The 16,680-nt window shown below is 41.9% G+C and overlaps 1 protein-coding gene across 15 annotated transcripts in view; it reads right to left on the bottom strand.

Annotated features, from left to right (window-relative positions):
* Positions 1-1,968: 1,968 nt before the first annotated feature.
* pdlim5a (PDZ and LIM domain 5a) overlaps positions 1,969-16,680 on the bottom strand; it is a 252,103-nt gene continuing 237,391 nt past the window's right edge. For all 15 annotated transcript variants that reach the window (XM_059649664.1, XM_059649648.1, XM_059649741.1 and 12 more), the window contains 3 exons: positions 11,574-11,694; positions 11,108-11,223; positions 1,969-6,195 (listed from right to left, as the gene is read on the bottom strand). In XM_059649664.1, the coding sequence (XP_059505647.1) occupies positions 6,106-6,195; positions 11,108-11,223; positions 11,574-11,694 (327 nt within the window). In that variant the 3' untranslated portion in view covers positions 1,969-6,105. The remainder of the gene's footprint in view (positions 6,196-11,107; positions 11,224-11,573; positions 11,695-16,680) is intronic.

The following is a 16,680-nucleotide window of genomic DNA, read 5'->3' on the forward strand; positions in this document are numbered from 1 at the left end:
TTTTGTACACTTCTGTCAAGTCACCTCTCATCCTTCACCATTCTAAAGAGAAAAGCCCTAGCTCTCTCAACCTTTCCTCACAAGACCTCTCCCCCCTTCCACCCCCCACCCACCCATTCCAGGCAACATCCTGATAAATCTCCTGTGCACCTTTTCCAATGCTTCCACATCTTTCCTGCAATGAGACGACCAGAACTGGACACAATACTCCAGATGTGGTTGAACCAGGGTTTTGTACAGCTGGAGCATAACTTCCATGGCTCTTGAACTCAATCCCTCTATTAATGAAAGCTAACACACCATACGCCACCTTAACAACTCTATCCACCTGGGTGGCAGCTTTCAGGGAACTGTGGACCTGAACCCCAAGATCCCTCTGCTCCTGCACACTGCCAAGAATCTTTCCATTAACCCAATATTCTGCTTTCAAGTTTGTCCTTCCAAAATGAATCACCTCACACTTTTCAGGGTTAAACTCCATCTGCCACTTCTCAGCCCAGCTCTGCATCCTATCGATGTCCCTTTGTAACCTAGAACAGCCCTCAGCACTATCCACAACTCGACACACCTTTGTATCATGCGCGAACTTACTCATCCACCCTTCCACTCCTACATCCAAATCATTTACAAAAAATCACAAATAGAAGAGGATCCAGAACAGATCCTTGTGGTACACCACTCGTAACTGAGCAACATGTTGAATAATTTCCGTCCACTATCCCTCCCTTTGTCTTCTAAGGTCAGCCAATTTTGAATCCAATCTGCCACATTTCCCCCTATCCCATTCCTCCTTACTTTCTGCATGAGCCTCCCATGGGGAACCTTATCAAACGCCTTACTTAAATCCACGTATACCACATCCACTGCTCTACCTTCATCCACATGTTTGGTCACCTCTTCAAAGAATTCAATAAGGTTTGTGAGGCATGATCTACCCCTCACAAATCCATGCTGACTATCACGAGCCAAACTGTGCCTGTCCAAGTGATTATAAATCCTCTCTCTCAGAGCCCTTTCCAATAAATTGCCCACCACTGATGTAAGACTAACTGGCCTCTAATTTTTGGGGTTATTCCTGTTCTCTTTTTTTGAACAAGGGAATGACGTTTGCCTCTCTTCAATCTTCTGGCACTATACCTGTGGACAGTGAGGACAAAAAGATCATCGCCAAAGGCCGTGCAATCTCTTTCCTTGCTTCCCATAGAATCCTCGGGTAAATCCCATCAGGTCAGGGGGATTTATCTATCTTCAAGTTCCTCAAAATTCCTAGTACATCTTACTTACTAACTTTGACCTCCTCTTGCCTACTGGCCTGTTTCACACAGTCCTCCGCTATAACTAGGTCCCTCACAGTTGTGAATACTGAAGAATTCATTAAGGACCTCTCCTATCTCTTTAGGCTCCATGCACAAATTCCCTTTACAATCCTTGATTGACCCTACCCTTTCTCTGGTCATTCTTATTCTTCATGTACATGTAAAAAGCCTTGGAGTTTTCCTTCATCTATCTGCCAAAGGTTTTCTCATGCCCCCTTATAGCTCTCCTAAGCTCTTTCTTCAGCTCCTTCCTGGATAACTTGTATCCCTCTACAGCCTTTTCCAATCTTTGTTACCTAAGGCTTACATAAGCATCCTTTTTCCTCTTAACCAGTTGTTCGACCTCTCTTGGGAGCCAAGGCTCCTTCACTCGACCGCGTCTTCCCTGCCTGCTAGAGACAAACATAATCGAACACACGCAGCATGCATTCCTTAAACAATCTCCAGGTCTATCATTTGTTGAAATGGTCTCAACTTCGTTATTCTGATGTTTGCACCTGGGGAAAAGAAGCATTCCCCTGAAAGTGGACTGGGGAGAAATGGGTAGTGAGATCAGCACCTTGAATTATGAAATAAAGTAGTGAATTATATTGGTATGACTGAAGAGAAAATAAGAGACTTCTTGGAAATGTAAAAAAAAACTTCTGCTAAAGACTGTGAAATAAAAATTTATTAATGTGCATATAGCAAAGCAAATCATGTTATTATACTTCTGATACAGTCAAACTAGTGATTGAGTGGAAGCACATTGGCAATTAAGCATTTCAGTTCAAAAGTATTCTCATTGCATATATTCATAAATGAGGCATGCATAAATATAAAAGCAAACTCTCATACAACTCTTTGAAATATTTTAAATCCAGGTAGATTTCCTTATGTTGTTTCAGTGATTTTAATTTTCAGCTCCCAACATCTCCAGGCCTTTTGAAAATCAATTCTAAATCCAGTTGGAAGTGGAGCAAACACAGGTAGATTGACCATCTGACGTGTTTCTCAAGTACATCAAGAATATTTCATACAATCTGCTCGAGAATGATGAGAGGGTGAACACTCACATCACCTTGTTTCGGGTAATATTAAAAGGCTTTGGTTTGTTTGCTAAATAAGTCAACACAACCACAATGTACCCGTTCAAACGAGCAACTGAGATTCAGCACAAAATGTTAAGCACTTCGTCGTGAACAAATCCAAATTAGTTCACAGACAAATATGTGTTGCACAGAGCAGGCTGAAATGAACTGATGGCAAGTCAAGTTCATTGCTATCGTAACATCAGTGATGTGGAAGTGCCAGTGTCGGACTGGGGTGGACAAGGTCAAAAACCACATGACATCAGCGTTATAACCCAAAAAGTTTATTTGAAATTGCAAGCTTTCAGACCACTGCCCCTTCAATCAGGCAAAGGGGCAGCACTTTGAAAACTTGTGATTTCAAATAAATCTGTTTGACTATAACCTGGTGTCGACTGAGTTTTGATCATAGTAACATTTGTTATGAATTACATGACAAATGTGGGGGCTAGTGATGGAGTCGGGTGAAGGGAGGGTAGAAACAAGGAGATAACCACATGTCAAAATATCAACTCTCCACATCTTCCTTCCAACACAATCCTGGATCCTCTTTTACTATGGCTTCTGGGTGAATGAGAGCAAGCATGTATTTTGGCACAGGATGCTCTCATTCTAACTTACTCTTAAAAAATGTGCTGACAGAAAGAGCTTGTTTTTTCAAAAAATCAAAAATTAATTTTTCAACAATGACTACATTTTTCTCTCATGCAATTCATGCCAGGTGTATACTCTTTGATTCCTCTCTCCTTTGTAGACAAGGACTTGTAGCATTGAAGGGAACTGATGCAGAGAGATAATTGACACACATTCATTTCAGATCCTCAGTGTGCATAAACAGGAACAACCCACTTTCACACCTGGGGCCATATTTCAATATAGTCAAGAAAATACATTTCAAACTTTAAAAAAAAAATCAAAAAAATTGCCGAGTGAAAATTTCTTCTGCAAAAGCTCAGCACAATTTTGAGAATTTCAGTTCATCCTTAAGAAACAAAGGTCCAACAGCTGAGAATGAGGAATTAGCAACATTGTCACTTGAAATGATGGAGAAACTCAATGTTGGATGATCATTGTGTGCTGGGAGCAGCACACAACAGGCTCGACCATCTTAAGATACCACATAAGACCTCTCACCCTAAGAACTATAGACAAATGTAATAATGTATCAAAGTGTTAGATGGTTTTAAACTTAACCCTTTAGTTCTTTTCTGTAGGTAATCTGGCTGCTTAGTTATCACATTACCTAATTGTACATTCTTATGAAAGACACGTCCCAGAGACCACAGACAAGGCTAGATGTGTGTTCTTCTATTACATAAAAGTCGTCAGAGTGGACCAAAAAAAAATGAATTTTCTGGTCAATTTGCCCTTTGACCCAATGATAATGGATTGTGATGGGACTGCTCCCTGTTCTTGAATTTACAAAACTACTGATCATGCTATGAACCGTCTAAAGAAAATGTAACCTGTGGATTCTGTCTCAAAAGATAAAACTTATGAGAAGCTATGCTTGTCTATGAACATTATCACACTAAAATGATGCGCACCTTTGTTCGTGAGACTGGCTTTGACAGGTGAAACTTTTAACTGACTTAAATATATGAGCCATATGTTAACTTAAAACATGGAACATACTGAAGTAAGAACGATAGTCTCACACTACATTAACAAAACGGGTACAAGCTCTCCCCTTCCCACCCAGGATATCTTGCCCTATTGCACGTGGTAGGGGAGAGCAGCAAATACTTTAACTCCCAAGGGCAACTGTGAAAAATTTCTGTCAACAAGAAATGTTCTTTATACACGAACTGTCTTGGGCTTTCACGTTTTCATAGACCTGACACATTTCTCAGCTCTTTGACTTTGAGTTCATTGTGCACAATGGCATTGCAAAGCCAAGTATTGGCTGAGGGTCAAAGGAATGCATGTGAAATTCCTCTCCAACACCTCTACTCCCTTCACCAATCCTGCCACACTCATTCATGAACACAGCATTAGACCAGTACAACAGGACCATTTAACTTTATAGCAGGGTACAACAAGTTAAACCACCCGTTCATTAATCCAAGGCTTGGCACAATTAAGCAGGTGGAAATCCACAAACACTGATGACCATCATACTAGTTAGATCAATCACCCCTCCCATCTCTTTGATCAATAATGTAAGAAGGGGGAACTGGAATAATCTAGCTACAAATGCTTGATCATCTCAAGATGCATTATAAATCCCCTTATCCAAACAGCTTCAGACTATATAAATAATGCAATATGAGTTAGGCAGTTAAAAACCAAGCTCCACTGCCCTGTAACAAGTAACTCCCTTGTTCATACCGTGGGTTGCAGTACATTGCTGAGATAAAGTTGGTAGATCCTGACTTTCCTTCTAACAAAAAAAAAGCTCAATTTGAGATAATTCCGGGTTCTCCACAAAGGTGCCTGATCCAAATTGACCTTGTGGTCAGGTCACTGTTCAGTTGTCCAGTCATAATAAATGGCAAAGGATGCTTATGAAATCCAGAATCCCCCCCTCTTCTCTACATTGCGACAGTGAGAGATTTCCTTCCACCCAAAGTCCTTCCTGTTCTCGTTCTCAAAATTGATTTCAACACCATCAGAATGCCGCTTCACCAGTCCTCAGTTAGTCTGTCACTCAGATGAGATGCAAATTTAAGACACACTACACTAACTTTAAACATAGCCCAGCAGATCCAGGAAAGTAATTACCAGTTAATTCATAGCATTAAATTTCACACCACACTCTTCTAGTTCAATAAAATTGGACAATTCCAGGACTCCCAGAGCTTGGTGGCTTTGCTATTCCGAACTGCAACCATGATTTTCACAATAGGGTGGCATTTAATTTAACCATTAAACAGTGGTGAAAGATGTTTCACCAGAAACATATCATAATCGTTTGAAATCCTTGAAGCTGCTGGCACATGTCTCTCACACCATGCACATTCCAACCAAGATCATCATCAACAAGTCTGACCAGTCCATCACCTTTGCGTAAATAAAACACTATTTCCCTTCACAGATATCTGTCAAATTCCAGCCAACTTATTCACAAATCCATAGGCAATGTTGCTGTCTCATGAATTAATTTCTTCCCAAATAAGTTAATGATTGTAAGGAGCTTAATTGTGGAAATGCTATTCAATGCACAGAAGGGACCAAGTTAATTCTGAATCCAGAAAGGGCAATATTTCAAAATAGACAGTGACCTAATGTGATTTTAAACAAATTAAGCTTATATTAAGTTTGGAAAAGTGTCCTAGTAAACACTTATTATGATCATTTTAACTGAATGTCTACACTATTACATAAAGCCTTTAGAGCAACAGGGATCATTTACGCAAAGTTTGGAAGAAAATGGCAGGCTGTATATTTGAAGGCATACCTAAATAAATGTTATGCAACAGGTCATTAAAAGATTCAAGATAGCTATTTGAATGCAGTTCTTCAGCCAGTGAAGTGCAGCCATGACACTGGCTACTAACCACCCATGTATTTGGAATTAAAGATCTAAAAAGAGCCCCAAACCAAAATAGAATCAAACACCTCACACCAACCCCTTCCCCCCTTCAAACCCCAATGACTAAGTTACGGTTTGGATGCCTTTCACAGCAACAAGAAAAGAAAGCAAAATATTCATTTCTATTCCGTCCCTCTGAATGTTATCTTCGATCATCGTCCTTCTCACAGCTCATCGATGAGTTTTAGATGTTCACTGTGTGAGCATGCTTCTTGCATAGGAGCTTGTCTTTCTTTGAGAAGAAGGTTTGGCCTTCCAAATTCGTGCAACACACCTGGAATAAAACAACACCAAAAAGGTAATAAATAAATAAATAATACGAAAGAGTCCTATTAGAAACGTTGATGCCAATTTTAAATTGCTGAATTTGGAAAGGGTACAGGAAACAAGGTCAGCAATTAGCTATTCAATTGTTGAGAGCCTGTTCCGTAACTCGGTCTGATCATGTCTAATCTTAGATTTCAAAGCATTAAAAACTTCAGCCAGATTATGCCGATAAATTCAAATTTGTTCAGTATTTAGACAGGAATCACTAGAGTTTGCTCCCAACTTCAGTTCCTTTGGAGGACACTCATCTGGTTCATTACTGATTATTTTTAATAACACATAAGCACACGTTAAGTTAGTTACAGTAAAACAGTCACATTTGCAGTTTCTGACCAGGTAAATAAATATTTCTCCTCTGATAACTGGTGCAACAATCCTCCAAACACAACAGTGACTCAAAGTACTTTGAAAACAACACCTTCCCTTAACGTAGACAATTTCAAAAAGTTTGGATTCCTTGGATGTGTTAGAGAAAATAAACTTTGAGCCACATCAAAACAAGTAAGAGATAGTAGGACCTGCAGATGCTGGAGAATGAGATAAGGTGTAGAGCTGGATGAACACAGCAGGCTAAGCAGCTACGGCCTATGGTCTATACCGAAAACATCAGCCTTGCTGCTCCTCTGATGCTGCTTGGCCTGCTGTGTTCATCCAGCTCTACACCTTGTATTCTCATTAAAACAAGTATCGTTGCTAATAAATTGCAAGTGAGTCCAGGCTCCTTTTAAAGGAGGGCCTATCTGACGTCGAATTAAAGGTGAAAAGAGTGCAAGACAAAATAGGCAAAAGGAAGAATGTGTGTGTGGGTTTTTGCCAGGATGAAGATGCTCTCTGTCTGGGCAAAAATCCTGAAAATTGTAAGACCTGCCTACGCACACACCATTTCCCATTTTGTGGATGTTCTGAGCTTCACACATTTACAATTTCTGGAGACAGCTCCCATGTTTCTAAATTGGATTTGGCATTGCTGCTTTCTGTTGATATTAGGGTCCATAGAGTGGCAGGATACAGGGACAGAGATTGACTTGGAAACTAAAATCACATGGGATTCGGGGTGGGCTGGCTAGATGGATACAAAACTGGTTTGGTCATAGAAGACAGAGGGTAGTGGTGGAAGGGTGTTTTTCAGAATGGAGACCAATAACCAGTGGTGTTCCACAGGGATCAATCTTAAATCCTCAGATGTTTGTAGTATAAATAAGTGATCAGGCAGAAAATGTGGGTGGTCTGACCAGTAAGTTTGCAGATTTCACTAAGATTGGTGGAGTTGCTGATAGTGCTGAGAATTGTGAAAGGACACAACAGGATTTAGATAGATTAGAAAAGGCAGATGGAGTTTAATCCAAACAAACGTGAGGTGATGCATTTTGCAGGATCGAATTGAGGTGAGTATTACACTGTAAATTTGGCAGCACCGTGGCTCAGCAGTTAGCACTGCGACCTCACAGCACCAGGGACCCGGGTTCGATTCCAGCCTCGGGTAACTGTCTGTGCGGAGTTTGCACATTCGCCCTGTGTCTGCATGAGTTTCCTCCCAGTGCTCTGGTTTTCTCCCACAGTCCAAAGATGTGCAGGCTAGGTGGATCGGCCATGCTAAATTGCCCGTAGTGTTCGGGTGGTGTGGGTTATAGGGGGATGGGGTGCTCCAAGAGGCGGTGTGGACTTGTTGGGCCGAAGGGCCTGTTTCCACACTGTAGGGAATCTAATCTAATCTAAATGGCAGAACCTTTAGGGACATTAACATACAGATGGATCTGGGTGTGCAGGTCCACTGTTCCCTAAAAGTGGCAACTTAGGGGGCCAAAGTGATTAAGAAGGCAGACGGCATGCTTGCTTTCAGCAGTTGGAGGCATGGAGTTGGCAAACCATGTTGCTGCTATACAAAACCCTTATTAGGCCGCATTTGGAGTATTATGTGCAGTTCTGGTCACCACATTACCAGAGGGACGTGGAAGCTTTGGAGAGCGTGCAGAGAAGATTCACCAGGATGTTGTCCAGTCTCAAGGGCATTGGCTATGAGGAAAGGTTAAAAAGACTAGGATTGTTTTCACTGGAAAGATGGCGGCTGAGAGGGGGCCTGATCGAGGTCTACAAAATTATGAGAGGCATAGATGGGATGAACAGTCAAAGGTTTTTTCCTAGAGTTGAAGTTTCAATTACAAGGGGACACAGGTTCAATGTGAGAAGAGGAAAGTTTAAGGGAGATGTGCGAGGAAAGAATTTCACTCCGAGGAGGAGGAGGAGCCTGGAACGCACTACCAGAGGTGGTGGTGGAAGCAGGCACAGGCACATTGACAACATTTAAGAGGCATCTAAATGGCTCCATGAATAGAGAGAGAAGAGAGGGATATGGACCAAATAATGGCAGAAGGTTTGTTTTTTATGTTTAGTCAGGGCATGATGATCAGCACAGGCTTGGAGGGCCGAAGGGCCCGTTCCTGTGCTGTATTTCTCTTTTGTTCTTTTATTTTCTTTGAACTTGTGGAAGGGGCATTGTGAGCAAGCAGGTGGGGGGAGAAGGCCTTGGGGAGGGGGGGGTAGATGGGCGTTGTTCAGTTTGATTTATTTTTTCTAAAATGCAGAGCAGTCGCAGTACAAAGGCGACCTGGGGCCTTGCACCCAGCCCAGATCCATAGCTTACAGCGTCTGCTGTCATTCTGGGGTTGGCGAGTTCACGTCCCAAGGCAACAAGTCACCCTGGAATGAAAATCAGACTGCCTGGGGCACTTACCCGTACCTCACATTGCCCGCTGCATTTCTGCACTTACAACCAAGAAGGGAGGTGTCTTTGAAATGCCGTGACAGTTGTACTGCAGGAAATGTGGTAGCCAATTGGCACCCAAGCAGCTTCCACTAACAACAATTCAGCAAACGGCCAAACTACCTCTTTGAGATAACCAGGTGTTGAGATGGATGAACACAGCAGGCCAAGTAGCATCAGAGAAGGAGGAAGGCTGATGTTTCAGGCCTAGACCTAGATGAAACGTCAGCCTTCCTGCTCCTCTGATGCTGCTTGGCCTGCTGTGTTCATCCAGCTCTACACCTGGTTATCAAAGATTCACCAGCATCTGCAGTTCCTACTATCTCTGAATCTTTTTTAGGTGTTGGCTGAAGGATAAACTTTGACCCCAGGACACCATGTGGACGCTCCTGTTCTTTTTGGGTGGCATCCCAGGATCTTTCAATGCCATGACAATGCTCAAAAGAACAGGGTGTCAGTTTAATGCCACATCTGAACTAACACCTGGGACAACGCAATGCAGCAGTGAGGGAGAGCTGCAAAGTCAATGCAATATTATGTGTTTAAGTCTCTGAATCTATTTGAAGTCAAGATTTAGCTCCATTCTGAAAATTAAAGGAAAATATTAAGTTTTCTGTTATATTTTTTACATGAAACATCTTAGCTTATATTAAAGTACAATTTTCTGTCAACATAATGTAATGATTTGTATCAAACCCAATTATTTCTTACTGATTATTTCTATTCAATAGGTATTCCAGCTGTCAACAAAACACAGAAGAACACTTGCCTCTTGTTTTGGAATATGACATTTGTGCTCCATTCCTATCAACGTTTTTTCTATTTTAAATTTCTGTGGCCACTGCTACAATGAAAATGCCTTCAGCAAATTGTTCACTCTGATGAGCCACATAGCAACCCAGTGAAGGTACAGCATTTGTCACTATGATGTTACACCTACAAATCAGGAGGGTGCTCCTGAATAACTGTCCATCTCTGTCTATCTCACGCACGCCGATCATTTCCTTCAACTTTCAAAGTTAGTCTGTGGGCTTACATTAGGTAACAGAGAGAAGTTAGTAACTACACAGGGAATGGATTAGGGAACTACAATCCTCAGAGATTTCCTCTTTCCCAATTACTCAAGCTTCCTCCGTGTGCTTGTTTCCATTATGTCCTCTATCTCTTTGGTTTCTCATGGAACATTGGCTGTTCTCACTGCTATCACTTGAGCGTATCCAGTCAACCACTGTTTCCTCTATGCCTGCTTGCTCTGTCATTATGCTCCTCATTCTCAGCATTCGGGGCATTCCCTCACTTTTACTCAAGAGTGTACAAGTGAAAGACCAGAGGCCTTTCCCAATCTTTCCTCCCTGTTTCTTTCAAAGGTTTTCTGCTTTAAAATACATTGTTAAACCAAAAAAAAATCAACTTAGAATAAGGGACAACCTGGCTTGTTTACTGAAATAACACTCCATAGAGGCCAGTATCACATCACCCAGTCCCCCTGTATTTACACATGAACAGCCCTTGACTCTAGTACTGTCTCTTCAGAGTCAGCTCTCAGTATTGCTGACACTGCGCTTTTTATCCATCAGCCGGGGCTCCCTGATTAACTGCTCCAATTAGGGAAAAGATGTTCTATGAGCTCCAGCTGGCTGACCTCGTTACGATCTTTCCATTCCCCTTTCCTTATATCAGTGTCACCATGTGGCTTCGGGCCAATGGAACAGCTTGCAGGTGTAGCAATTAGTAGCAGCTTTTTCTGTCAAGACGTTAATGGGATTCAAAATTCTCTTCCCTCTAGCTAAGTTTAAAACATTTTCTGAAAATTTAGAAAACGTAGCAGCCGTTTCTGGTATGATACACTGTACACTATAAAAGCAAAGAACATTTTTCTTTCACAAACACTTTGAGTGATTGGTGAGGAAACTCACCCACTGGAAATTTGCATAACAAGTGTAGACATAGGGGTTTATAGTCCACAACGATTGTCCCAGAAAAGTGCAATGAAAATAATAACCAGGAGAAACACTGTTCTGTAGACAGGAGACACAAAGATGCAAGACCTTCTCAGTACGGTGCAGAGATTGTGGATTTGTCATCGTAGTTTACTTACTGCACAGACAAAGCAGGTATCATGCCAAGTGTGGCCCAGTGCTTGAAGGAATTTATCTCCAGCCTCTATAGGGAAGTCACAACCATGGCAAGTAGTGCCAAATAAATTATAGTAATCTGTGAAAGGAAAACATATACAAGGAAAAATGTTACGGAATTAATCCATCAGTAGTTTTTTTTTCAAACAAGCAAAATATAACACTTTGCCAGCAAAGCTGGACAGAACACATTGGCTGGGACCACACACTAAAGCTAATAGACTAAATCTCCTTTGCAGGTTCAAAAATACTTTGTTTTCCATTACATCTCAGTGAAAAAAGATGGCTTTCAACTATGAATGGTTTACGGGTTTAGCCACATGTGGGCTACACCACTGTATTTCCCTCCAACTGGGGATGTAGAGGCTAACCTTGGATTATTAAATGCCCTTCGTGTGGTCCACTGTGAAGATCATGAGGGAGAATTACCTTTTTCACAGTAAGGATCCCCATCCTCCATGTGGAAAATATTGTTGCGAATAGGTTGCTTGCAAGCCACGCACACAAAGCAGTTAACATGCCAGGTTTGCTTCAAGGCATTAATAATTTCCTGTGAGGCCAGAAGGAAAAAAAAACTAAAAAGTGAGAAGGAATAAGCAAGTCTGCAGACCTTATTTACACTGAGAGCAAAATACCTTAGGCACAATCTCTGTAACAGAACCAGAAAGATTTGCAGCAACCACAATATCTTGTTGCACGTTGTAATAATCGTGTTGCTTCTGATCATCCAAGCGGGCAGCCCAAACCACAAAGTGCAGTAAACATTTCTCTAATCTTTATCGGGACACAGCAACCTTTGTGAACTGCTGCAGTTTGTACGGTGTGCCGCTGTTATCAGGAACATTCCTGATTCGCCATTTTAACAGGGACATCCAAACAGTTGTACAACACCCGTTTCAGAATTACCATAACAGAATGTAAGAAAGGCTTGCATTTATGTAGCACCTTTTGGTGGCCATTCAGCCCCTCCATTCATCAAGTGCATAGTTGATCTGGTTGTGATCTCACCACTTTTGGCCTCCATTTTGTTGCTAAGTGCTTCACAGCCAAGGAAGTACACTTGAAGTGTCATTACTATTCAAGTGTAGGAAGCATACAGCAAATGCCCACAAACCAAAATATCATAATGATCAAGTAATCACCTGGAGTAAAGTGTGTTTCGGCATCCTTATTTTTGAAAAAACCCAACTGCAACAGAAACAGTTTGGAGAAGTTTCACTCAACTCATTCCTGGGATGAAGGGCTCATTTTATGAAGAAACATTGAACAGCTTGTTTCGATAGAGTTCAGAAAACAGAGAGGTGGTGTTATCGAAAACACATCAGGTTTTAAGGTGGATACCATGAGGATGTGACCCTTTTATGGGCGAGTCTGAAACGTAGTTTAAAAAGAACAGGTCTCCCCCTTTTAAGGCTCAGATGAAGGTAATTATCTATTCCCAGAGGGCTGTTGGAGAGCAGAATTATTTGTGCCAGAAGGTAGTGGAGATGTGGCCTTTAAATGTAGTCAAAGTGGAGAGAGATAGAAAGGTTTGAAAGACAAGGGATTCGAGGATTCCCCGAGGATGCATCAGACAGAAAAGTGGTGATATCACAGCCACATCAGCTATACACTTGATGAATGGAGGGGCTGAATGGCCTACTCCTGCTCCCGTGCTTTTTCTGGAGAAAATCATACTGAATGATAATACATCCCGTACTCTTCTTTGAAGTTCCTAGACTAGTAATATATCCTTAAGTGCATAGGAAAAGGGTTAAATGTTTACTTCTCGACTCCCTGATGCAAACAAATCACAGCACTCACAGGATCCAATAAACTTGGCTACAAAAACAGAGAAATGGCAGTCTTTACAATTTCACAACTGACTCTTTTCACAATTCACACTTTTCCAACTAGTGTGTGTAGCATACGAACAGAATCAGGAACGTGGGAGACCACACAGCCTCTAACAAAAGGGCAGTCCTATGGGACCACAATGACATTACTTTCAGAGTCTGATAGATTAGATTCCCTACAGTGTGGAAATAGGTCCTTCGACCCAACAAGTCCACACCGCCTCTTGGAGCATCCCACCCACACCCATCCCCCATAACCCACACACCCCTGAACATTATGGGCAATTTAGCATGGCCAATCCACCTAGCCTGCACATCTTTGGACTGTGGGAGGAAACCGGAGCACCCGGATAAAACCCACACAGACACGGGGAGAATGTGCAAACTCCACACAGGCAGTTACCCGAGGGTGGAGTCGAACCCAGGTCCCTGGCGCTGGGAGGCTGCAGTGCTAACCGCTGAGCCACCGAAATCTTCCCTAGCCGTGAGACATTCCGTGCCCACTGTGCAAGGGAAGCAACATGAGTCACAAAAAGAAGTACATTCACATGGAACAAAAAGACCAGTATGGAGTTGTTGGACAGAATGGCCTACTTCCCAGTTATAAACAGTTGTGACTTGTCCTCATATCCACCAGACTCCAGTTTCCATGTACTTAAACACGAATTTGGATACTAAGTTGAACGGCTAGAGTGACAAGCTTCCATCTGGAATTTATTGATCCTTTAACCTAAACTTTTAACACCTAGCTATACAGAAGCATAACTTTTATTTAATTCTGAGTTAGCAGCTTGTGAAATTCACATTTCAACCTGGAATCTAATCAATGTTTTCCGACTTGAACTCTTTCCGAATCTACCTTAAATACTTAAGTGTGAGAATGGCTGACTTTTTTTTTGATTCCATAACAATCTAGTCGCTGTGGACAAAATAAATTTCTGCATGGCCTCACACATCCCTGGCACGGTAATCTCTTCCTCTCCAGAACCCTTTGAGATACCTGCATTGCTTCATTACTGGCCTCTTTTGCCAATTTTTAATCGCTATCCCATTGGAGGCTGTGCCTTCAGCTCTCTAAGTTGTTCCTTAAACCTCGCCGTTTTTCCCATCTCTGTTGATGCCAACTTAAAGCTTACTTCTTCAGCAAAGCTCTGGCCATCCTTTCCGAATTTATCCCTGTTCGTGGCTCAATACTGAATTTTTATTTGTTAACATCCCCACAATTGACTTCAGGAGGTCTTGCTGCATTAAAGCCATTGTATGAAAACTAATTGTTGCATGTGTTGGCCAAAATAAGCACGACAAATTCTTCGCATATTTACTGGTGAAAATTAACACTTCTCTGGCTCACAGACGAGTAATAGGAATCAAGCAGGGAAAGGAATCACAAGAACTAAAGTTTCCATCCTAAAGTTTCATCCAGTTCACAGCCTTCACCATCCTTGTCACCTGCTCACTCGCTATTTCTAATAACCTTGGATCCGTGAGAGAATGGGGGTCATTCATGGAAGGAAATTTCAGCTTGGCTGCTAGCCACAAAATCCATCCACAGCCTGAGAAATGAGATTGGAAAGATCAACATCAGTGGTAGAATTCCACGGACAACTCCAGCTGTGGTCCTGAAATCTGGAAAAAGATGGCAGCCAATTACTTCCCAAAGTCCACAAAGCATTCTTCTGGCACGACCTAATAATAAAAGTCATAAGGGGCGATATCTTGGGCTGGTTCCATTTGGGATTTCTCCATGTACACCAAAGAGCCCAACTTTCCACTTGGAATTCTGCATGCTATCTCCTGTTCCCTTTTCTGGAGCCAGACAGATTGTTATCCATCTGGACGAGCGCTCTCCGATTAACAATATGCTGCTATTACCGGAGACAGGATGAACAGGTAGAAAAACATATCACAATTGCAGCACATATTTGTAAGACATATACATTCACCAGAGATTGGAATTTGGTACGTAAAAGATCTCAGCAATTCCAACAATAATGCTATAACACAACCCTGATCCATTTGGGCACACTGCTTGACTGAGTGTGGATAATGAGAACGTTTAGAGTTTTACTTTTTGTTTTCATGGATAGAGTCCAGATCTTTGAGCTTTCCAGTCCCATGATCTTTGAGGAGAACAAGGCTTTTGGAAGACATGATCTTTGGCGACAGATTTCCAGTTCAAAATTCATTCTTTTAGGTTGAAACAAAATGCTGAGGGATAGCTTCAATCTCACCAGGTTCTCAGAATAAACTTATGAGAAGGGGCTTATTTGATCAACAACCTCCATTTGACTTAATTACTGAGAATCAATAAATCCGGGCCACATCTTCCTCCCAAGATCCAGGAGACAAAAGAAACCAGGCAGTTGGAATGGATGTATTGCCTACTTTTTCACACACTCATTTTAAATATGTAAATTAATTTCTTAAACTTTGACCTGATCTATCAAGATACTCCCACAGATGCTGCCTCACCAAAGGAAGGACAAACTTGCATGAAGCAGGGGACAACAATGGCTATTCCTCACTTAGGCACATTACAGCCCCTGTCAACATTGAGTTCAATAACTTCAGACCACGAACCGTCATCTCAATCCCCTACAGCTCTCTTGTGTCCAGCTTGCTGATCTGATTTTTGCTATTAACACCTACTATTTAGTCTATATCTTTTCTCTGTTTTCATTGGCGGTTCCTTGGCCTTTTGCTCTGGGCCACCTATACCATCTATTATGTTTACTCCTCTTCCTCCTCCACCTCACCGTAACCAACTTTTTCAACAGTATTAAACTCACCACTTTTCCAGTCTTGAAAAAGTTATATTGGGCTGCAAATGTTAATTGTCTCCCTCTTTCTCATAGACCGCCAGATCTGCTGAGTTTCCCCAGTACTTTCATGATATTAATTCCTGGGATGAGTAGGCTGTGCTGTGAGGAGCAATTGAGTGGAATGGGTCTAAACACTTTTGAGGCGAGAAGAATGAGGGATTTTCCTCACACTGTATCCAATTGTTTAAAGGCCTGATTAGAGATCTTATTCACTCAAAAGGTCATGAATCTTTGAGATCCTACACGCGAGGTCTCTGGCTGCTCTGTTGGGGATATTCAAGAAGTTTTCATAGAGTCATAGAGATAGATGACACAAACAGACCCTTCAGTCCAACTTGTTAATGCCGACCAGATATTCTAATTTAATCTATTCCCATTTGCCAGCATTTGGCCCATATCCCTCAAAACCCTTCCTATTCATGGACAATTCAGATGCCTTTTAAATTTGTACCAACCTCCACCACTTCCTCTGGCAGCTCATTCCACACACGTGCCACGCTCTGTGTAGAAAAAGCTGCCCCTTAGGTCCCTTTCATGTCTCACCTTAAAGCTATGCCCCCCTAGTTTTGGACTCCCCTAACCCTGGGGAAAAGACCTTGGCTATTCACTCCATCCATGCCCCCTCATGGTTTTATAACCCTCCATTAAGGTCACCCTCACCCTTCGACACTCCAAGTAAAACAGCCCCAGTCTATTCAGCCTCCCCCTACAGCTGAAATCCTCTAACCTTCTCAACGTCCTTGGAAATCTTTTCTGAACCCTTTCAAGTTTCACAACATCCTTCCTATAGCAGGGAGACCAGAACTGAATGCAGTATTCCAAGAGTCTTGAGCAGTGACCATGCAAGGAAAGGATCATTATTGTTCATCCACATTTAGC

This window comes from Stegostoma tigrinum, chromosome 1 (genome assembly GCF_030684315.1).
Source record: "Stegostoma tigrinum isolate sSteTig4 chromosome 1, sSteTig4.hap1, whole genome shotgun sequence".
NCBI lineage: Eukaryota > Metazoa > Chordata > Chondrichthyes > Orectolobiformes > Stegostomatidae > Stegostoma > Stegostoma tigrinum.